We start from the raw sequence: 23,640 nt of genomic DNA, 5'->3' as shown, positions 1-23,640 counted from the left end.
TCTCCATCCAAAGAAAATATCATTTTCTTTCTCACCATCAGGTACTTGCATAATTATAAAAACATTTCTATTAAATCCTCCATTAGTAAACTGTCAGCATAGTAGACCATTTTGCTTTTCTGTAGTTCTAATAGTGAATTTGATATTGGACTATCAAATGAAATTTAGCATTCCACCCTCCCTTTTTCCAGCCTATCCCCATTGCTTAAAATAATTAAAACAAGTGCTTGGATCTTAAGTAAACAACATAAATTTTACATTAAAAAATATGTTTTTCTCAATCCCTGAAAATTTTATTCAACAATAAAGTGTAAACATTTTCAAATATATGGTTAAAACTGTGACCCCATGTTTAGAATAAAAGATGAAGAGAAAAATGTTTTATTTTCTATAAGGAATGTCCTTCCAGACACAAATTGAACTATTCATGCAAAATCAGACCTTTTTTTAGATTAGTAGTTTGAAAATTACAAAATTACAAATTAATAATCTTTGTGGTTCAAATTGCATTCTATTATTCTGTTGTAATTCAATTACTTAGCTCAACCTCTGAGGAAAATGTTGACGAAGCTATTGCCAGCAATTGCTGTCAAAGCCACCAGTGTTACAAATAGAAAGAGCAGGGTAAATAGGAAATTTTAATATTTTAGCTCAACTTCTAAAAGGCAGTATTGAAATGTTGCAAAGACATAACATTACTAAACTGGCAATGGATTTGAAAATATTTACTTGTCCAAAGGTGATAGCTGCTATTGATTTCTTTGTTTGTATTATGGTACAGATGGATTATAACCCTCCTGGTCCTCAGAAGGAACCTACCGTGTTTATGGATAAACGCAAGTCCTTGTATTATCTGATACATGATGTTCCTAATGACTGATTCAGGAAATAATTTGTTTCTGTGAATAGACAATTCAAACAATGAAGTGTTATTGAAATGTACCAAGATAAAAGAGTAATTTCAGTAAAATATAGAATCTCCTTAATAAAATCTGTATTTTCAAGAGTTATAAGCATTTCCACACCATAACATACTAAACTAGCTATTAAATTTTGAACCAAATTATGTTGAAAATAGGCCTGAAATACAAATATATATTTTAAACAAATTTGAATTGGAATTGGAAAGTCCTTGTTTGCTAAATCACATCCCTGTTGAGATTTTTTATTCCTATTCTGTCAGGAATACAAATCATATTATAGCTAGATTGAATTGCATGCTGGTAAAAATTACCAACTCTGAGGATCCAAGTGGCTCTAATCTAATATGAACATAACAAGATACAGGCTGAACAGCAGGAGATAACTTAATTATCTGAAGCTATGGAGATCTTTCCTGATGAGACAAACACCAGGAGATAAACTGATCAACTGGAATACATTAATGAGATTACGCCTGTTGAAATGATAGGATTTGATGGCTTGCTACATGCAGGAGTAGAAGTACCAAGTCACACATCTTGAGGAATAAGGGATAAATATTCTGGTGAACAGAATGCTTGAACAACCGTCTGGGAACAACCATCACAAGAGGATGAAAGAAAAACCCTGAGCTTGGAACCTAAAGACTACAACACTTGCAGTTGACCCCTGGTAGTGTCTAGCCAGTGTGATTAGGACTTGACTCACTGATCCTACTTGGGCAGATAAGTATTGCTTATTTTTGCGGAACAGATTGTGATACTTTATAGCAGGAGATAATCTCTTATGCTTTTTGTCAAATAATGATTGATTTTACTTGAACAAATTCAGAGTTTGTGAGTTTGTGTTCACTAACCAGATCAAACAACGGTGTTAGTTAACAGTACCTAAATTTAGGCTGGTCTACATATCAAGAGGATCTGATTACATAAACAGCGATGTATTCTTGCAATTATACAGGAACGTGATGAGACCACATGTGGAGTGTTTGATCTTCTTTTCTAAGGAACAATGTTCTCGTAGGAACCTATAAAATTTTAATAGGACTAGACAGGTATACACAGAAAGGATGCTCCATGACATGGGAGTCCAGAACCAGTGGTCACAATCTAAGGGTATGGGATCAGCCATTTACAACTGAGAATGGAGGAGAAATTTCTTCATTGAGAGAATGGTGAATCTGCGGAATTCTCTGCCACTGAAAGTAGTTGAGGCTAAATCACTGAATGTTTTGAAGAAGGAGTTAAATATAGTTCTCAGGGCTAAATAGATCAAAATGTATGGAGAGAAAGCAAGAACAAGGTACTGAGTTGGATGATCAGCCATGACCATATTGAATGGCAAAGCAAACTCAAAGGACCACATAGAGTCATAGAGATGTATAGCATGGAAACAGACCCTTTGGTCCAACCCGTCCATGCTGACCAGATATCCCAACCCAATCTAGTCCCACCTGCCAGCACCTGGCCCATATCCCTCCAAACCCTTCCTTTTCATATACCCATCCAAAAGCCTCTTAAATGTTGCATTGTACCAGCCTCCACCACATCCTCTGGCAGGTCATACCATACACGTACCACCCTCTGCGTGAAAAAGTTACCCCTTATGTCTCTTTTATATCTTTCCCCTCTCACCCTAAATCTATGCCCTCTAGTTCTGGACTCCCCGACCCCAGGGAAAAGACTTTGTCTATTTATCCTATCCATGCCCCTTATAATTTTGTAAACCTCTATAAGGTCACCTGTCAGTCTCCGACGCTCCAGGGAAAACAGCCCCCGCCTGTTCAGCCTCTCCCTGTAGCTCAGATCCTCCAATCCTGGCAACATCCTTGTAAATCTTTTCTGAACCCTTTCAAGTTTCACAGCATCTTTCCGATAGGAAGGAGAGCAGAAGTGCATGCAATATTCCAACAGTGGCCTAACCAATGTCCTGTACAGCCACACCACATGGCCTACTCCTGCTCCTATTTTCTATATTTCTATCATTGCAGAGTTGGTACACTTCTCTTTAGGTTTGCTTTACGTACCTTCAGGTTCTCCTGAATAAATTTTAAGATTTCTTCTCCCACAACACCTTTCATAATCATTCAATCCCCTTTAAAATTAGGGGAGTTGCATTTTTCAGAGGTAAAAACAATGACTGCAAATGCTGGATACCAGATTCTGGATTAGTGGTGTTGGAAGAGCACAGCAGTTCAGGCAGCATCCAAGTAGCTTCGAAATCGACATTTTGGACAAAAGCCCTTCATCAGGAATAAAGGCAGTGAGCCTGAAGCATGGAGAGATAAGCTAAAGGAGGGTGGGTGTGGGGAGAAAGTAGCATAGAGTACAATGGGTGAGTGGGGGAGGGGATGAAGGTGATAGGTCAAGGAGGAGAGGGTGGAGTGGATAGGTGGAAAAGAAGATAGGCAGGTAGGACAAGTCCGGACAAGTCATGGGGACAGTTACTGAGCTGGAAGTTTAGAACTAGGGCGAGGTGGGGGAAGGGGAAATGAGGAAACTGTTGAAGTCCACATTGATGCCCTGGAGTTGAAGTGTTCCGAGGTGGAAGATGAGGCGTTCTTCCTCCAGGCGTCTGGTGGTGAGGGAGCGGCGGTGAAGGAGGCCCAGGACCTCCATGTCCTCGGAAGAGTGGGAGGGGGAGTTGAAATGTTGGGCCACGGGGCGGTGTGGTTGATTGGTGCGGGTGTCCCGGAGATGTTCCTTAAAAGCGCTCTGCTAGGAGGCGCCCAGTCTCCCCAATGTAGAGGAGATCGCATCGGAAGCAACAGATACATTAAATGATATTAGTGGATGTGCAAGTAAAACTTTGATGGATGTGGAAGGCTCCTTTAGGGCCTTGGATAGAGGTGAGAGAGGAGGTGTGAGCGCAGGTTTTACAGTTCCTGCGGTGGCAGGGGAAAGTGCCAGGATTGGAGGGTGGGTTGTTTGGGGGCGTGGACCTGACCAGGTAGTCGCGGAGGGAACGGTCTTTGCGGAAGGCGGAAAGGGGTGGGGAGGGAAATATATCCCTGGTAGTGGGGTCTGTTTGGAGGTGGCGGAAATGTCAGAGAATGATTTGGTTTATGCGAAGGTTGGTAGGGTGGAAGGTGAGCACCAGGGGCGTTCTGTCCTTGTTACGGTTGGAGGGGTGGGGTCTGAGGGCGGAGGTGCGGGATGTAGACGAGATGCATTGGAGGGCATCTTTAACCACATGGGAAGGGAAATTGCGGTCTCTAAAGAAGGAGGCCTGATTAGAAAATATAATGATGTCACGGCTGGGAGTGTACTATAGACCACCAAACAGCTAGAAGGATATAGAGGAGCATACATATTGGCATACCTCTGCAAAATGATATTAGTGGATGTGCAAATAAAACTTTGATGGATGTGGAAGGCTCCTTTAGGGCCTTGGATCTGGTGGGGCCTCCTTCTTTAGAGACCGCAATTTCCCTTCCCACGTGGTTAAAGATGCCCTCCAATGCATCTCGTCTACATCCCGCACCTCCGCCCTCAGACCCCACCCCTCCAACCGTAACAAGGACAGAACGCCCCTGGTGCTCACCTTCCACCCTACCAACCTTCGCATAAACCAAATCATCCGCCGACATTTCCGCCACCTCCAAACAGACCCCACTACCAGGGATATATTTCCCTCCCCACCCCTTTCCGCCTTCCACAAAGACCGTTCCCTCCGTGACTACCTGGTCAGGTCCACGCCCCCAAACAACCCACCCTCCAATCCTGGCACTTTCCCCTGCCACCGCAGGAACTGTAAAACCTGCGCCCACACCTCCTCCCTCACCTCTATCCAAGGCCCTAAAGGAGCCTTCCACATCCATCAAAGTTTTCCTTGCACATCCACTAATATCATTTTTCAGAGGTATGCCAATATGTATGCTCCTCTATATCCTTCCAGCTGTTTGGTGGTCTATAGTACACTCCCAGCCGTGACATCATTATATTTTCTAATCAAGCTATTCAAAGATAATATTACATACTTATGAACAAGTAGGGATTTGAACCCAGGACTCCTGGTTCAAAAGTAGGGTCACTGTCACTGCATCACAAGAGCTCTGTTAGTGTCACTGTTTATCATTCAACTCATTTTGGCTTTATTGTAATGATTTAATGTATCCTCTCAAGGGCTGTTGTGATGCAGTGGTAACATTCATACCTCTGGACCAAGAGGCCGTATAAGTCCCACCTGTTCCAGTGGTGTGTGATAGCAATTCTGAACAGGTTGATTAAAAAAATAAAAACAATGCATCACCCATCCCCATAGCATTGTTTCCTTTCATCAGTATTGCATGCCCCCTTTCCCGTATTTCCCGTTCTATCGTATGAAAATCTGTAATCAGGAGTGTTGAGCTGCTATTCCTTACCCTTTTTCCAATCGAGCTTCAATAATAGGTATTAGAATCATACTCTCATGTGTCAAATCATTAGTCTCAACTCATCTCCTTTATTCCCAAGTTTTCTTGAATTAAAGTCTATACCATTCAGCAAATTCCTTTTTGTTAAAATCTAATTTTTAGCCATTACTTATTCTTTTGTTCGAACATGTTTATTAGTTTTCTCCCACACACACACATACACACACACCACACACACACACCACACACACTCTCTCTCTCTCTCACAGGCTTATACCCCATCACATTCACGCACACACTCTCACTTCCTCATGCACACACACATATATATCCACTGGGTGAATTTGCATTTGCAGAATTGTGATTGCAGATACATTCTATTTTGTTCAAAAAGCACACAATCTGCAGGCAGTCATTCCATGTAACATTTTATAAAGTCCTACTTTAGAAATAGAACCAATCTGACTCAAGATTGGGATACAGACAGACACTAGCCTCACACCTTTAATGCATTGTCTGAGCTGAGTTGTCATTTTCTAACTTATCCTTAAGTTATCTTGAGAATGGAACTTATAAGAAGTTCTGGGATTTACTGCAACCCATTCTAAAAGATGAAAGACTTAACAGCAATCTAGGTTTGTTCAATATATTGTTTCAGTTGCATGACACTATAATCTTTTGCTATAAATTCTGTGTCTTATGACCCTGCTCCACAGCTACCTGAAGGAGCACTGCTCCAAAAGCTAGTACTTCCAAATAAACCTGTTGGACGGTAACCTGGTGTTGTGTGATTTTAAACTTCTCTAAAGCACAAACAAGGACCAATTTAGCATTCAGGAGTCTGTGGCTAAGTTCATTGATGCTCTCTAGGACTCGTGTAAAACTGTGAACTTCGAAATCAGAATTCGTAAGCCAGAACTGTTGTTGAATTATTGACAGGTTTTTGTTAGATTTATTACAATCCAAAGAAGATTCAACAGAAAAAGCCATTCAGGTTGTGCTGGATATAAAAAGCATGAAGAATCATCCAGGAATCCTGACAGAAGAAATACAATCTTGTCACCAGACAGCACTGTATCTCTAATGTCCCTAAAGACACATGTGACAAGCACACACAAAGAGGCCAGGTACTTAGTAGTAAGAAATTGTGTCAGTGCATTGGAACAAGAAAGTCCCTAGGCACAAATAGTGTTCGGCTATTAAAAAAGAATACTATATCTGTAGGTTACTCCAGAAAATGAGTAGAACTAAAATACAGTTAGACTGCAACAAAATATCAAATGGCTACTCATACAACAAGTATCTTATGAAGGGCTTATCTTATGAAGGGCTTATTTTACGAAGAGAGGTTGACTGAGCTCGGACTTTTTTCATTGGAGAAAAGGAGGAGGAGAGGGGACCTAATTGAGGTATACAAGATAATGAGAGGCATAGATAGAGTCGATAGCCAGAGACTATTTCCAAGGGCAGAAATGGCTAACGAGGGGTCATAGTTTTAAGCAGGTTGGAGGAAAGTACAGAGGGGATGTCAGAGGCGGGTTCTTTACACAGAGAGTTGTGAGAGCATGGAATGCATTGCCATGGAATGCGTTGGAGTATAGCTACCAGTATTAGAAAAGATGCTTCGTTTATTCTTGGGGGAAATTGAAGATCAAAACATTGAATTTCGCAGAATTGGTTTATGCCAACGGAAATCACATAATTTTGATACAGGGAAGAGTGTCACTGTCTTATCAGAGTATTTCCATGTGTGAAAAAACAGAAGTTACAGTCAGAGATTAAATTATATGGTTCAGGCGAAACAGCTCTCAAGATCAAAGAAATGCTACAAGCAACAGAACAACACAAAGGACAAAAGATAGTAAAGCATACATTCGTGTTTCATTAACAAGATATGTAACTCTTGAGGATACATGTGTGTCTTAACCTCAACCTTCTTGAAGTTGCAAAAGGAGTTCATTTAATTATACTAGATAGCAAACAGGTCAAGAGAAACCAGGTGATACTAAATCTTTACAGAAGCAAGTTCTTGTTGAACAGCCAGTCAAAGGGCAACCAATTAAACATTTCCTTCTGCTTCCTAACTCATGGCAAAATGAAGAAACATTATATGATGGAATGTAATCCAGACAAATAGAGGATAGAACATAGAACAGTACAGCACAGAACCGGTCCTTCAGCCCACAATGTTGTGCCAACCATTGATCCTCATGCATGCACCCTCAAATTTCTGTGACCATATGCAGTCTCTTAAATGTCCCCAATGACCTTGCTTCCACAACTGCTGCTGGCAACGCATTCCATGCTCTCACAACTCTCTGTGTAAAGAACCCACCTCTGACATTCCCTCTGTACTTTCCTCCAACCTCCAACCTCCAACTATGACCCCTTGTGTTAGCCATTTCTGCCCTGGGAAATAGTCTCTGGCTATCGACTCGATCTATGCCTCTCATTATCTTGTATACCTCAATTAGGTCCCCTCTCTTCTTCCTTTTCTCCAATGAAAAAAGTCCAAGCTCAGTCAACCTCTCTTCATAAGATAAGCCCTCCAATCCAGGCAGCATCCTGGGAATGTATTATCTCAAATGTGAGATAATGTATTGGAAGATTTATTTCATACACAGAAAATTGCAGTACCCTTAGAGAAGGACCTAGGCATACAGGTCCACATTTCCCTGAAGAGTCAACACAAGTGGATAAGGTGGTCAAGAAGGCATATGGCATGCTTGCCTTTGTCGTTCAGGGCATGGAAGACAAAATTATTAGAGGCATGGATAAAATTGACAGTTGGAGTCTTTTCGCAGGGTGGATATACCAATTACTAGCAGACATAAGTTTAGGGTAAAATGGGGCAAATTTGAAGGAGATGTGACAGGTATTTTTTAAATAGAGGGTGGTCAGCACCTGGAATGTACTGCCATAGGATGGGCACTGACCTTTTAATTACTGGTCATTTCAATAAACCACCTTGCTCCCAAACTAACATTTCCATTCTTGGCCTGCTGCATTGTTCCAATGACGCACAATGCAAGTCAGAAAAACAAAACCTCAGTTTCTTCTTAGGCACTTAACAGCCTCTAGGGCTCAACATTGAAGACCACAGCTTCAGGGAAGGACATCTATAATCCATTTTCTTAAATACTCCGCTCTTTCCCATCTGTGTAATGTTTATATCTTGTTGGTTTTGCTCAAAGTGAACCCATTTTCTCCTTTTCATAACTAATATTTATACCTATTTTACATATCTGCTCTGAAGAAGGGTCACTGGACCTGAACCATTAACTCTGTTTTCTCTCCACAGATATAGTCAGACTTGCTGAGTTCTTCCGGCAATTTCAGTTTTTATTACATATCTATCTCGTTCTTATCACCATTATCATTGCATTTCATTCTTGCTGCTCTGGGCACTCTCACAATATATTCCATTTACTCCTCTCCTGCATACAGTATTTAAAAAATCAATAGTTTCCAACTATTTTCATATCTCTGCAGACTTGCTATATTTCATGGAATTATACAGTACAGAAGGGCACTCAGCCCATCGAGTCTGAATCACCCTAAGAAACACTAAATCTCACTTTCCTGCACTATACCCATCACCTTGAATGTTATGACATTTCAAGCACTCATCCAAGTACTTTTTGAAAGTTTTGAAGTTACCCACCTCTTTATATTCAGACATTTCATCACCATACTAGGTAACATCTTCAGTGAGCCTCCTGACAAAGCACTGCTGACGACTCCTACTTTCTATTTAAATGTTTGGGTTTCTTTGGGTTGGTGATGTCATTTCCTTTTTTTTCCAGGGGTGGTAAATGGGGTCCAAGTCAATATGTTTGCTGATAGAGTTCAGGTTGGAATGCCATGCTTCTAGGAATTCTCGTGCGTGTCTATCTTTGGCTTGTCCTAGGATGGGTGTGTTGTCCCAGTTGAAGTGGTGTCCTTCCTTATCTGTATGTAAAGATACTAGTGAGATAGGGTCATGTCATTTTGTGGCTAGTTGATGTTCATGTATCCTGGTGGCTAGTTTCTGCCTGTTTGTCCAATGTAGTGTTTGTTACAGTCCTTGCATGGTATTTTGTAAATGACATTGGTTTTGCTTGTTGTCTGTATAGGGTCTTTCAAGTTCATTAGCTGCTGTTTTAGTGTGTTGGTGGGTTTGTGGGGTACCATGATGCCAAAGGGTCTGAGTAGTCTGGCAGTTATTTCCGAGATGTCTTTGATGTTGGGAAAAGTGGCTACTTTCAGGAATTTGTTGACAAAGTCTCTCTATTCCGATGATATTCCTAGTATTTTACCATTCATTCAGTACTCCCTAGTCTTGTTGCTTCTTTCAAACTTCACTACCTCGCAGTTATCATGGTTAAATTCCATCTGCTGCTAATCTGCTCATCGGACCAATTTGTTGAAATTCTCAAATAGCCTAAGATATTCTTCCTCAGTCCTCTGGCACCTCTCCTGTAGCCAGAGAGGAATTAAAAATATGGATCAGAACTCCAATGATCTCTTTCATCGTCTCCCACAGCAGCCTGGGATACAACATGTTCAGACCTAGAATATGCCCAGTTTTAAGCTCGACCAAGATCTCCAAAACCTCCCCATTCATTATATCAATCTGCTCAATAATGTCACTGTCCATCTTCCCAAATTCTGTACCACATCATATCCTTCTCCCCACTGAAGATAAATGTGAAGTACTTGTTTTCCCAGCTACCTATGTCTGAGAAATAAGAAAGGGGTGATCACCTTATTGGGATTATATTATAGACCCCTAATACTCAGAGAGAAATTGAGAAACAAACTTGTAAGGAGATCTCAGCTATCTGTAAGAATAATAGGGTGGTTATGGTAGGGGATTTTAACTTTCCAAACATCGACTGGGACTGCCATAGTGTTAAGGGTTTAGATGGCGAGGAATTTGTTAAGTGTGTACAAGAAAAGTTTCTGATTCAGTTTGTGGATGCACCTACTAGAGAAGGTGCAAAATTTGACCTACTCTTGGGAAATAAGGCAGGGCAGGTGACTGAGGTGTCAGTGGGGGAGCACTTTGGGGCCAGCGACCATAATTCTATTTGTTTTAAAATAGTGATGGAAAAAGATAGACCAGATCTAGAAGTTGAAGTTTTAAATTGGAGGAAGGCTAATTTTGATGATATTAGGCAAGAACTTTCGAAAGCTGATTGGAGGCAGATGTTCGCAGGTAAAGGGACAGCTGGAAAATGGGAAGCCTTCAGAAATGAGATAACAAGAATCCAGAGAAACTATATTCCTGTTCAGGTGAAAGGAAAGGCTGGTAGGTATAAGGAATGCTGGATGACTAAAGAAATTGAGGGTTTGGTTAAGATAAAGAAGGAAGCAAATGTAAGGTATAGTCAGGATAGATCAAGTGAATCCTCAAAAGAATATAAAGGAAGTAGGAGTAGACTTAAGAGGGAAATCAGGAGGGCAAAAAAGGGGACATGAGATAGCTTTGGCAAATAGAATTAAGGAGAATCCAAAGGGTTTTTACAAATACATTAAGGTCAAAAGGGTAACTAGGGAGAGAATACGGCCCCACAAAGATCAGCAAGGCGGCCTTAGTGTGGGGCTGCAGAAAATGGGGGAGACACTAAACGAGTATTTTGCATCAGTATTTACTGTGGAAAAGGATATGGAAGATATAAACTGAAGGGAAATAGATGGTGTCATCTTGCAAAATTTCCTTATTACAGAGGAGGAAGTGCTGGATGTCTTGAATCGTGTAAAGGAGGATAAATCCCCAGGACCTGATCAGGTGTAACCTAGAACTCTGTGGGAAGCTAGAGAAGTGATTGTTGGGCCTCTTACTGAGATATTTGTATCATTGATAGTCACAGGTGAAGTGCCGGAAGACTGCAGGTTGGCTAACGTGGTGCCACTGTTTAAGAAGTGTGGTAAGGACAAGCCAGGGAACTATAGACCAGTGAGCCTGACCTCGGTGGTGGGCAAATTGATGGAGGGAATCCTGAGGGACAGGATGGATATGTATTTGGAAAGACAAGGACTGATTAGGGATAGTCAACATGGCTTTGTGAGTGGGAAATCATGTCTCACAAACTTGATTGAGTTTTTTGAAGAAGTAACAAAGAAGATTGATGAGGGAAGAGCAGTAGATGTGATCTATATGGACTTCAGTAAGGCATTCGACAAGGTTCCCCATGGGAGACTGATTAACAAGGTTAGATCTCATGGAGTACAGGGAGAACTAGTCATTTGGATACAGAACTGGCTCAAAGGTAGAAGACAGAGGGTGGTGGTGGAAGGATGTTTTTCAGACTGGAGGCCTGTGACCAGTGGAGTGCCACAAGGATCGGTGCTGGGTGCTCTACTTTTTGTCATTTACATAAATGATTTGGATGCGAGCATAAGAGGTACAGTTAGTAAGTTTGTAGATGACACCAAAATTGGAGGTGTAGTGAGCAGTGAAAAGGGTTACCTCAGATTACAACAAGATCTTGACCAGATGGGCCAATGGGCTGAGAAGTGGCAGATGGAGTTTAATTCAATTAAATGCAAGGTGCTGCATTTTGGGAAAGCAAATCTTAGCAAGACTTATACATTTAATGGTAAGGACCTAGGGAGTGTTGCTGAACAAAGAGACCTTGGAGTTCAGGTTCATAGCTCCTTGAAAGTGGAGTCTCAGGTAGATAGGATAGTAAAGAAGGTGTTTGGTATGCTTTCTTTTATCGGTCAGAGTATTGAGTACAGGAATTGGGAGGTCATGTTGCGGCTGTACAGGACATTAGTTAGGCCACTGTTGGAATACTGTGTGCAATTCTGGTCTCCTTCCTATTGGAAAGATGTTGTGAAACTTGAAAGGGTTCAGAAAAGACTTACAAGGATGTTGCCAGGGTTGAAGAGTTTGAGCTATAGGGAGAGGCTGAACAGGCTGGGGCTGTTTTCCCTGGAGCATCGGAGGCTGACGGGTGACCTTATAGAGATTTATAAAATCATGAGGGGCATGGATAGGGTAAATAGGCAAAGTCTTTTCCATGGGGTGGAGGAGTCCAGAAAGAGAAGGCATAGGTTTAGGGTGAGAGGGGAAATATATGAAAGAGACCGAAGGGGCAACATTTTCATAAAGAGGGTGGTACGAGTATGGAATGAGCTGCCAGAAGAAATGGTGGAGGCTGGTACAATTGCAACATTTAAGAGGCATTCGGATGGGTTAATGAATAGGAAGGGTTTCGTGGGATATGGGCTGGGTGCTGGCAGCTGGGACTAGATTGGGTTGGGATATCTGCTCGGCATGGACGGGTTGGACCGAAGGGTCTGTTTCCATGCTGTCCATCTCTATGACTCTGTGGCTCTGTACAGTTTTCCCCCTTGGTCCCTAATCAGCCCCACGTTTTCCTTGGTTATTCTCTTCCTTGGATTTATATGGAAAATATTTCAAGATTTTCCTTAATCTTGCATGCCATTTTTTTCTCATGCTCCTTCTTTGCTCTCTTAATTGCTTTCTTAAGGTTCCTCCCTTTCACACTTTATCCTCCATTAGGCCTCTTTTGACTTGCTGACTTTGTACCTGTTAAAAACCTCTGTTTTTTTTTCATATTCAAAGACATGTAGGTACTCTGGGCTGTTGTTTCTAAATTTAAACTGAAAAGGAGCATGTTGGGCCTGTACTCTCAGCAGTTCCTTAATAAATGGCTCCCACTGTGTGGTGTAAATTTGCCCCCAATAGCTGTTCCCTGTCTACTTTAGTCATATACTGTCTCATTTTAATAAAATCTATCTTCCCCTAATACAAAACTCTTTTTTTACAGACCATATTTTTCCTTGACCATAATAATGTTAAAACTTATAGTGTTGTGGTAACTATTAATAAAATACTCTTCCACTACCACCTCAATTCCTCAGCAGCAGGACCAGTACTGCATTATCCCTTGCAGGACCACGTTGATGTTACAAGTTCTCCTAAATAATTTCAAGAAATTTGTTGTCTCTAAATTCTTTATACTATGATTATCAAATTAATGTCAGAGAAGTAGAAATAAACTTGAAATCAGCTTGCCAATTGCATCCAAAAATGGTTTAATTGCAGGAGACAGTGTGAGATGGTGGAATGTTGTTTTTCGGACTGGGAAGCTGATGACCAGTCCACAGGATTTGTGCCAAGTCTCCTTTTGTTTGTCATTTATATAAATGATTTAGCTGTGAATATAGAAGGCATGGTTATTAAGTTGGTGGACAACATCAAGGTTGGTGGTATAGTGAACAGTGCAGAAGGTTAACTAAAATTGCGAAGAGATATTGATTAATTGGGTCAATGGGCTGAAAAGTGGCAGATAGAGTTTAATTTGCATAAATGCAAGGAATTGAATTTTGATAAAACAAGTAAGGGGAGGACTTATATAATGAAAAGAAGGGCCTTGGGTAGTGTTGTAGAACAGAAGGACCTAGGAGTTCAGAGACATAATTCATTGAAGTTTGCGTCATATATAAATAGGGTAGTTAAGAAGGCATTTAGCACGCTTGCCTTCATTGATCAGACAGGAGTTTGGACATTACATTGAGGTAGTACAAGGTATCGATGAGGCCTCCACTGAAGTGCTGTCCAACTCTGATCACCTGTTATAGGAAGGATATTACCAAGCAGGAGAGATTTACCAGGATGTTGCTGGGAATGGATGGTTTAAATTATGGCTGGGATTTTTTTTGCTGGAATGTAGGAGGTTTGAGGGGGGACTTCACAGAGGGTAAAAATAAGGTGAATGGTAGGGGTTGTTTCTCTAGAGTGGGGGATTTCAAGACTAAGTGCCATTTATTAAGGTGAGAGGAGAAAGATTTAAAAATGGCCCGGGGGCAATTTTTTTTAAACACAGAATGTGGGTCGTGAATGGAATGAACTTCCAGAAGAAGTGGTGGATTTGGGTAAAGTTAAAATGTTTAAAAGGAATAAGAAATATATGGAGGGATATGGACCAAACACAGGCACATGGGACTAGTGGGATTGTGGTTGGCATGGACTGTTTTCATGTTGTATGCCTATATGTCTCTATAAATAATAATTATCACTTTTTCACATCTCATATCTGCTCCTCAGTTGTTATCTGACTGTTTGAGTGCCTAGAACAGACTCCTATCAGTGTGACTGTCCCCCTTTTTATTCCTAAACTCTACTCATAAAGCCTCAGTTGACAAGATATTGTCCAACTTAGTGCTAAGTAACGAGCCAGACTTTATAAAAGATCTAAAGTCAGGGAACATTTAGGAGGCGGTGATCATAATATGGTAGAGTTCAGACTGCAGTTTGAAAGACAGAAGGTAAAATCAGACGTAATGGTGTGACAGTTAAATAAAGGTAATTACAGGGGTATGAGAGAGGAACTGACGAAAATTGACTGGAAGTAGAGCCTATTGGGGAAGAGAGTGGAGCAACAATAGCAGGAGTTTCTGGGTGTAATTGAGGACACAGTACTGAGGTACATCCCAAAGAAAAGAAAGATTACCTGAGGAGGTTTAGACAACGATGGTTGACGAAGCAACTCAAGAAATGTATCACAGAAAAAGAGAGAGCCTATGAAGTGGCCAAGAGCATTGGGAAATCAGAAGATTGGGAAGACTACAAAATCAAACAGAGTATAACAAAGAGAGAAATAAGGAAGGAGAGGATCAAATATGAAGGTAAACTAGCCAGTAATATTAGAAATGATAGTAAAAGTTTCTTTCAATACATAAGAAACAAACGAGAGGCAAAAGTAGAAAATGCTTCTTTACTTAAATCATGATGAGGAAACATCATTCCCTTGATTCCCCTTCAGAGGAAGAGGAAGTACGGCAGTCTTTTGCTGCCATTGAATTGGATTAATTTGATCCATGCCTTTATGGTGTGGTCATAGAATGACCAAAGGGGGGAATGAGGATCTAAAATTTGAAATTAGGCAACAAAAACATGTAGACTTTTATTATAACAAAATGATTTCTCAGTTTAAAAGAATACTATCAAATGGCCTGTGAACCATACTTCTGAACATACTGCTGATTTGCAGAATTAAGTTACAGTTCAAAGACAAGAGGACAATAGAATTTTCATAAGATGAATACTGACACATGAATTGACCATTTGAACTAACCTTGAACTAACATGGCATGACAATTTATGTAAATAAGATATTCTTCTTAAAGAAAATACCATTGGATTAGCCTGTCTTTAATCATATCACCATATTAATGTTGATTGGACTTTTTTGTAATTAAGAACCCTTTTCCAGAAAATATCATTGGATTAATTTGCTGTAAATCATGTCACCTTATTATATGTGATTGGTCTTTCTTGTGATTAAGGTTGTACTATTACTAAAAAAAATAAATAATATGTAATTTCAAATCTAATTGCGCAACTTCACCACGGAACACAGAAGCTTCAATCTCTTTGTTGCTGGATAGAATTGCGTAAATTCAATAAAATAATGACCCTTGCTTTTTGAATAAACCACATTTGTCAATTCTTTTGACTGATCTCGAAACAAGAGGCACCTCTTGAGTGGTCTTAGATCTTCAGGTTAGGGAGCAGTTAAATGATCTTTATTAGTGTTGGCTTGAAAAGATCATGCATGAACTTTGCCATCCAGAACTGTCATGTGGCAGAAAGGGATCAGGTTTCTTTGACAATCCTAACCTGTCCAATTATTTGTCGTTTCTGCTGCTGCCCCACCTGTCTAGGGGCAAAAATTCTACTCAACATTTCAGATTGTGACATTTCACTAAAACCTAGGAACCAGTTTTTCCACAGCTGCGGTAGTGCACCTAACTCTGGGCATCCACCTTTAGGAAGGTTAAGGCCTTGGCTGACGGTATTGAAAAAATTTATCTTGGAGGATCACAGGAAAAACGATGGGTGTCAGCCTAGCTGAAGTACTCTTGCAGAACTGGCAAGGGTTTAACAGGCCAAATGGCCTTTGTCTGTTCAGTAACCACTTCATAATTCTACATATACTTTCAGGGAAAGGCATTAAAGTTATGTGGTTAGAGTACAGAAGCTACAGTTGTTTTCCTTCAGTGAAAGCTGAAAGAGCTTAGAGAATAGGAGCGGGAATAGGCCATTCAGCTCAATGATCCTGCTCCACAATACAACTAGATAATGGTTGTTTTTCTATTACAAAGCCATTTTCCTGCTCTGCCCATAGCCCTTGATATTTTTAATATCTTGAAATCTACCAGTCTATGTCTTGAATATGCGCATTCCACAGCTCTCTTATAGGAGAAACCTCAAGATTCAGCACCCTCTATGTTTTTGCTTATTCATTCATGAGATGTGGGCATCGCTGACTGGCCAGCATTTATTGCCCATCCATAATTGCCCTTGAGAAGAAGGCAGCAAGCTGCCTTATTGAACCACTGTCATCCATGTGCTGTAGGTAGACCCAAAATACACGTATGGAGGGAATTCCAGAATTTTCAACCGATAACAGTGAGGGAACGGTGATATATTTCCAAGTCAGGGTGGTGTGTGGTTTGGAGGGCAACTTGCAGTTTTGTTCCCATGTATCTGTTGCTCTTGTTCTTCTGGATAGAAGGAGTTGTGGATTTGGGAGGTGCTGTCTAGTGATGTGACAAAATTCTTCCTCACCTCAATCTTTAATGGTAAACTTTTATTCTGAGACTGTGTCCCCTAGTTCTAAATATCCCTGCCAGCGGAAACATTATCCTCTGCTTTTGAGTCGAATAAAATAATTGTTTCATTGAGCTCACCTTTTATTCTTCTAAACTCCAGAGAAGGTCTCCTTAATCACCCTTCATGGAACAATCCTACCACCCAGCGTTCAGTCTGGGGAATTTTTATATTGCATTCTGTTTGTGGCAAATGTATAGGACATCAAAACTGTATACTATATTCCAGGTTCCATCTTACCATGGCTCTATACAATTGCAGCAAAACTTCCTTATTTCTGTATTCAAACCCTCTTAATGAAGGCCAACATACCATTTACCTTCTGAATTGCTTGCTATATTTGCATTTTAGCTTTCAGTGCTTTATGAACAAGGAAGCCCAGATCCATTTGAAAATCAACACTTTCTAATCTCTTGCCATTTAAGGAATGTGCAGCATTTCATGCTTTTTCCTATCAAAATGAACAATTTCAGTGTGCAACATTATATTCCATCTTGCCCAACAACTAAATTCTTTAAAATCTCTTTGTATCATTTTCATCACTCACATTTCCATCTAATTTTGTGTTGCGTTATCAGCAAGCCTGAGAATTTACACTTGGTCTCCAAATCACTGATTGAATTAGTGAACACCTCAAACCATGTATTTGTGGTACTTCACTAATCACACCCTGCCAATCTGAGTATGACCTGCCTATTTTTACTCTATTTTCAGTCTGTTAGTCAATTCTAATATTCCAATATATTACCTGCAATTTCGTATGCTCAAATATTGCTTATTAAATTCCTTTTGACCTTAACAAAAATTCAACACACCACATGCACTCATCCCTGCTCATTTCTTCCTTATTAGCACCAACATGTCTGTCAAATGTGGTAACCCTTTCATGGCTTCCAATCCTACTATGGCAGAAGGTGAAAGTTGAATTCAATTAGTAAATGTGGAATTAAAAAGAATACTCGTGGTGATCATAAAAAAAATCATCTGGTTTACAGATATATTTTAGGAAAAGGAATCAGTCATTCTGATCTGTTTTGGCCTACATTGATTCGGTCTACATCCACAGAAATGTGGTTTACACTTGACTGCTTTGAAGGCCATTAGTATCAAACTGCTCCAAAGCCCAAACAAAAGGAATGAAACCAACAGATCACTCAGCCTTGACTGAGGCATTGAAAATAACAATGTAAAACCCAGTCCTGTTGACCTGAAAAGTCTTCCTAAAATTGGGAGCATTGTCTCACAGAGTAGTAAAGCAATAGTGTAACATATTCATACTTGTGGAAGTATATCTAAAAGGTAATATCTCACATACCACTGTCACTTAGGTACATCCTTTTCCACTAGTAGGACAGACCATGAGATGTGGTGACAGTGGTATACATTGGGAGGGAACTTCCCCAAGTCTCATGACATCAGGTTGAACATTGACATGGAAACCTCCTGCTGGTCATGGTTGTATAGATATGCCAGTTCACAATCCTGTATGAGTTGCTTCTCATGATGAAGGCTCCTTCCACCATTCGTTTGGTTAAAAAGTTATAGTGTATTGCATGCTCATAAGGAGTTACAGCTTATATTGATATAGTAGACATTATCAGAGAGACCAGAGGAGGAGCAGAAATTAGATCTCACTCCTTTGAGATCCTACGTTGTTTGCCCATAAGTCACTATTACATTATCATGACAGTTGTCAAACCCTTTGAGACACACAATCAACAATTATCACTGAATGGCCCACTCTTGACCCCAAACCCTCTCAGCTGATATTATCAGTAATCCTTAATGTTAAACACTAAATGGGAAGGGGACACAAATGTCCATCACCAAGCTTGGTTTGGTGACCAAGAAAGAACTGTCAGATTGTGGTTGAGGTGGTTGGGGAGAGAACAACTCACTTCACCCTTCGCAATCTATCTGTTACAGATGCACAGGGCCTCAGCACTTCAGTACCTTTGGTCATCAGCGCTGGGGTCTGTAGGCTGTAGTAAAAGCACACAGTGCAATTGTGCACAGAAGCAGCAGGGGGCTAGACTGTAAAGTATGGCTGGGAAGGTCAGAAAGGAGCTGGACTGTTAACAGCCAGCATCTCCCTGGCTTCAAATGAATGGATGTGACTAATTACACTAGACATACGTCTAGGACTGTTTGGGAAGGGTAGATAGATGTAGGTGAATGGAAATGGGCATTGGGACTTGTGGAAGCATGAATCCTCATGACAAAATAGACTGAGCTACTAGCAAGGGGATGTGTATAGTTAGGGACTCACTTATATAGGCAAGTTGAGGCTGGAAGTTTCTGTGTCAGTATCACCTTCCATTGTTGAAATCGAATGTGCATTATGAGAAGAAAATGGCTACAAGAACATTTGGATTGAAAGGGTTAAATGACTCAACCTGTCAGGGAAGAAGGTTTGGCACAAACTATTCAGAGGGTTTTTAAAGGGGAACTATGTAAAAGTCATATGACCCCCAAAAAAAGGTCCAGAGGAAAGGCTTGTTGGATGCATACTCCCTGGCCACTCTGTACCTTTCTGAAGGAAGCACATCCCTGGTATATCCACTGCTTCTACTTTGTACACAAGCAATACAAACGTGAGGATCACCTTCTGGGAGGGCCAAAGGTTCCAGCAGCACACAAACCCATGTGTACCCATTGTTCCATCTGATTGTTGCTGATACCATCAGTTCTATGTGCAAACCACATTACATGAAGCCTCTTGTTTGGAATGAACAGTTGCTGGGTGGTGTGGTGCATTCAGCACCTACACAGACAGACTCAAAACCAGATACATGAAATTTAAATTCTACAAAAACTGTATATAGATTTAGAAAAACAAAACAGCCTGGATCACCTGTGCAACCAAACTGTCCTTGCTATGTTTTCCTTTTTTTTCTCCCTCCTAATATATCTCAGTGCATTCCTTGGTCCTGCAATTTGGGTAGAGGGGCCCTGGAGCTTTAATGGGGTGACCAAACAGATGCTTAGACTGGCCAGACATGCTGAATGTTTTCTTGCCAGTTACATTTTGACCTTCCTTGGCCTTGACAGAGACCTTTATATCCTCTTTAGCTCCTAGAAGACTGGAGAATAGTCAATGTTGTTCCTTTGTTTAAGCAAAACAACAGGGATAATCTGGGAAATTACAGGCCAGTGAACTTTACATCAGTGGTAGGGAAATTATTGCAGGAGAGTCTTTGAGACAGGATTTACTCATATTTGGAAACAATGGACTTATTAGGGAGAGTCAGCATGGCTTTGTGAGAGAGAGCTCTTTATGAGGGTAGGCATGAAATCAGAGTTTGCCACTGGGGGTAGGCTGATTTTAATAAGATCAGATGTAGTTTGGCCAGAGAGGACCGAAAACAGATACTTTTACGCAAATCTGTTTCAGAACAGTGGGATGCATTCAAGAAGAAAATAAAGACAGAAAAATATGGAAAAGTATGGTGAATAGTGTCAACGTGTTTCAATAAAGGAAAATGGTGGTACCCTCAAATCCTGTGAACTCTCAATTTCAAGAGATATTAGATTAAGAGATAAAGTAAGGTTTACAGAAAATGCAAAGGGCTCAAAACAGCAGGATCCTAGAAAAGTATAGAATGTACAACTCAGAAAGGAGGTAAGGAGAGCTAAAAGGGATATGAAAGGATACTGGAAGTAAAATAAAGTCCTAAGTCTTTTTTTTCTCAGCTACATTGCATGTAAAAGCAAAACAAAGAGTAGAACCCATTAAGGACCACAGCTGTAATTTGTGTGTGGAGCTAGAGGATATGGTGGCTCAGTAGTCAGCGCCATTGCCGCACAATGCTAGGGACCCAGGTTCAATTCCAGCATAGGGAGATTGTCTGTGTGGAATTTGCATGTTCTCCCAGTGTCTGTGTGGGTTTCTGCTAGGTGATCCAGTTTCCTCCTACAGTCTAAAGTTGTGCAGGTTAGGTGGATTGATGTGCTAAATTGTCTGTAGTGTCTCAGGATGCGCAGACTAGGTGCAGTGTACAGGGATTTTTTACACTTTTGTCCACTCAGTTAATCTGTCCCTTTGTCGGCCTCCTTATGTCATCTTCACAGTTCACTTTCCAACCTTACTTTGTGTTATCAGCGTATTCAGCAACCATACTTTTGATCCCTTCATCCAACTCATTTATATAAAACTGTGACAGCTTGAGGTTCCAACGCAGATCCCTAAGGTACACCTCTCATTACATCTTGCCAACCACAAAATTATGCATTTATACCTACTCTCTGTTTCTTGTTAGCCAGCCAATTATTTATCCATGCCAATATTTTAGCCCACACTCAATGAGCCTTTATTTTCCACAATAATTTTTGATGCAGCTCCATATCAAATTATTTATTCTTTCATGGGATATGATTTTCACTGGCAAGACCAACATTTGGTGCACATCCCCTATTGCCTTTAAATTGGAATTGCTTGCTAGGCCATATCAAAGGGTATTTATGATTCAACTATGTTACTACGAGTCTGAGGTCACATGCAAGCCAGACTGGATTAGAACAAAAGATTTCCTTCCTGAAAGGACATTTGTGAACCAAGGTTCTTTACACCAATTGATGATGGCATTGTGTTTATCATTACTATCATTTACTTTTATATTCAGCTGCCATGGCGGGAATTGGATCAATGTCCCTGGAATAGTAGCCTAGCCTTCAAGTTACTAGTGACATTAGTAATCTTCAGAGTACAGTGACATTAATATTACACCACCAGCTTGCTATAACTCCTCTGAAATCCCTTCTTGAAGTATAAACACAATAAATTCACTGATCCCTGCTTATTCACATGATGTGTTACTTCTTCAAGGTCCTGATAAATGTGAGGTCCAATAACAGATGAATAGTAGGTCCCTAGGGAGTACTAAGGAACAAAATGACCTTGGTGTTTAAGTTCATTGATCCCTGAAGGTGTCAGCAGAAGTAGAGAGAATGCTGAAAAAGGCATACAAGATGCTTGCATTCATTAGCTGGGGCACTGAATGTAGGAGCAGAGACGTCTTGTTGCAACTTTTTAAGATATTGGTTAGGCCACGATGAAATACTGAGTGCCGTACTGGTCGCCACAATAGTGAAAAGTCACGATTGCACTGGAGAAGGTGCAGAGGAGATTCATCAAGATGTTGCCAGGGATGAACGTGTCTGTTATGAGAAGAGACTGGATAGGATTGGTTTATTTCTTCTGGAGATAAGGAGACTGAAGGGGGAATCTGACTGAGATATATAAAATGATGAGAGATATAGATAGGGTAAATCATAAGAATTTTCTCCCATTGCAGACATTTGTAAGACCAGAGGACATAAATGTAAGGTGAGGAGTATGTCGCTTAGAGGGGATTTGAGTAGAATTTTTCCACCCAGAGGTTGGTAGAAATATGGAACGCATTGCCTGACGGGTGGTAGCGACAAATACTCTTGCCATATTTAAGAAGCATCTGGACAAGCACGTAAAATGCCAGGGCATTTTCAGCTATGGACAAAGTGCAGTAAATGAGATTAGTGTAGTGAACTATTTGTTGGTCAGCACAGACATGTTGGGCGAAAGGTTCTGCTCCATGCTGTTCTACTCCATGATTCCCTTTTAGAAAATTATATTGATTCTGCCCGATTACATTTGAAATTTGAAAGTGTCTTGCTACAACATCATTATAATAGCTTCTAATATCTCTCCTGTGACAGATTTTAAGTTAAAGGCCTATAGATTCATGCTTTCTATTTCCCTCTATTTTTGAATTAAGAAGTTGCAATTAGAATTTTCCAGAATTTATGGAATTTTGGAAAATTAAAGTTAACGCATTAACTATTTCAATAGTCACTTCTTTTAAGATGCAAGGATGATGCCCATTGGACCTAAGGATTTGTCAGGCTGCAAGCTTAAAAGCTTTCTGCATCTGCATGTTTACTTTCAGCGACTGGTGTACAAGTTAATCCAGGTCTTGCAATCAGGTGATTGCAATTTTTCTTGAGTACTTCCATCCATTACATTTCCTGCTCTATAGCTACTTCTTGGATATTAATACTATCCTGTACAGTGATGATTGATGTTAAATACTTGTTGATTTCATCTCCCATATCCTTATTTTCCATTATTTATTCCCAAGACTTATGTTCAATAGGACCAACAATTGTTTCATTCACTTTCATTTTTGAAAATATCAATAGAATTGCATATTGTTCTTATATTTCTAGAAATGTTTCCTTTGTATGCTAATTTGCAACTCCTTATTAATATTTTTGTTATTTTTCACAGATTTTTATATTCTGTCCAACCTTCAAATCCACATTTGATTTTGTGCAATTATAAGCTTCACAGCTACCATTTTTATTTAACCACAGATAGGGGGTTCTCCCCTTAGAATTTCTTTTCTTTCTGGAAAGTATTTATCCTGCACATTTTGAAATATCCCCATAAATGACTATTAACCTATACCTTAATTAATGTGCCAGTTCACATTAATTAGCTCTGCTTTTGTGTCCTCGTAATTACACTTATTTAAGTTTAGAATACTAACTTGGAAACCACACTTTTCTTGCTCAAACTGAATGCAAAATTTAATTCTGTTATGATTGCTGCGATCTATGAGCAGCTTCATACTAAGATCATTATTTCTATCTCCCTGCAAAACACCAGATCCAGTATTGCCCAATCTCTGGCTTGCTCCAAATAGTTTCAAAAAACTATCCTGAAAATATTCTATTAACTCCTCATTTAGGCAAT

At 40.2% G+C, this 23,640-nt stretch overlaps 1 protein-coding gene across 1 annotated transcript in view; it reads right to left on the bottom strand.

The window, feature by feature from the left end:
* The window catches only part of mak (male germ cell-associated kinase), a 233,517-nt gene that overhangs the window by 120,191 nt on the left and 89,686 nt on the right, over window positions 1-23,640 (bottom strand). Inside the window, exon 7 of the mRNA XM_072560769.1 lies at window positions 820-899. Within this exon, the coding sequence (XP_072416870.1) occupies window positions 820-899 (80 nt within the window). The remainder of the gene's footprint in view (window positions 1-819; window positions 900-23,640) is intronic.

This window comes from Chiloscyllium punctatum, chromosome 41 (genome assembly GCF_047496795.1).
Source record: "Chiloscyllium punctatum isolate Juve2018m chromosome 41, sChiPun1.3, whole genome shotgun sequence".
NCBI classification, from domain to species: Eukaryota; Metazoa; Chordata; class Chondrichthyes; order Orectolobiformes; family Hemiscylliidae; genus Chiloscyllium; species Chiloscyllium punctatum.
The sequence above is the reverse complement of the archived record's forward strand: the minus strand, read 5'-3'. Positions and strand labels throughout refer to the sequence as shown.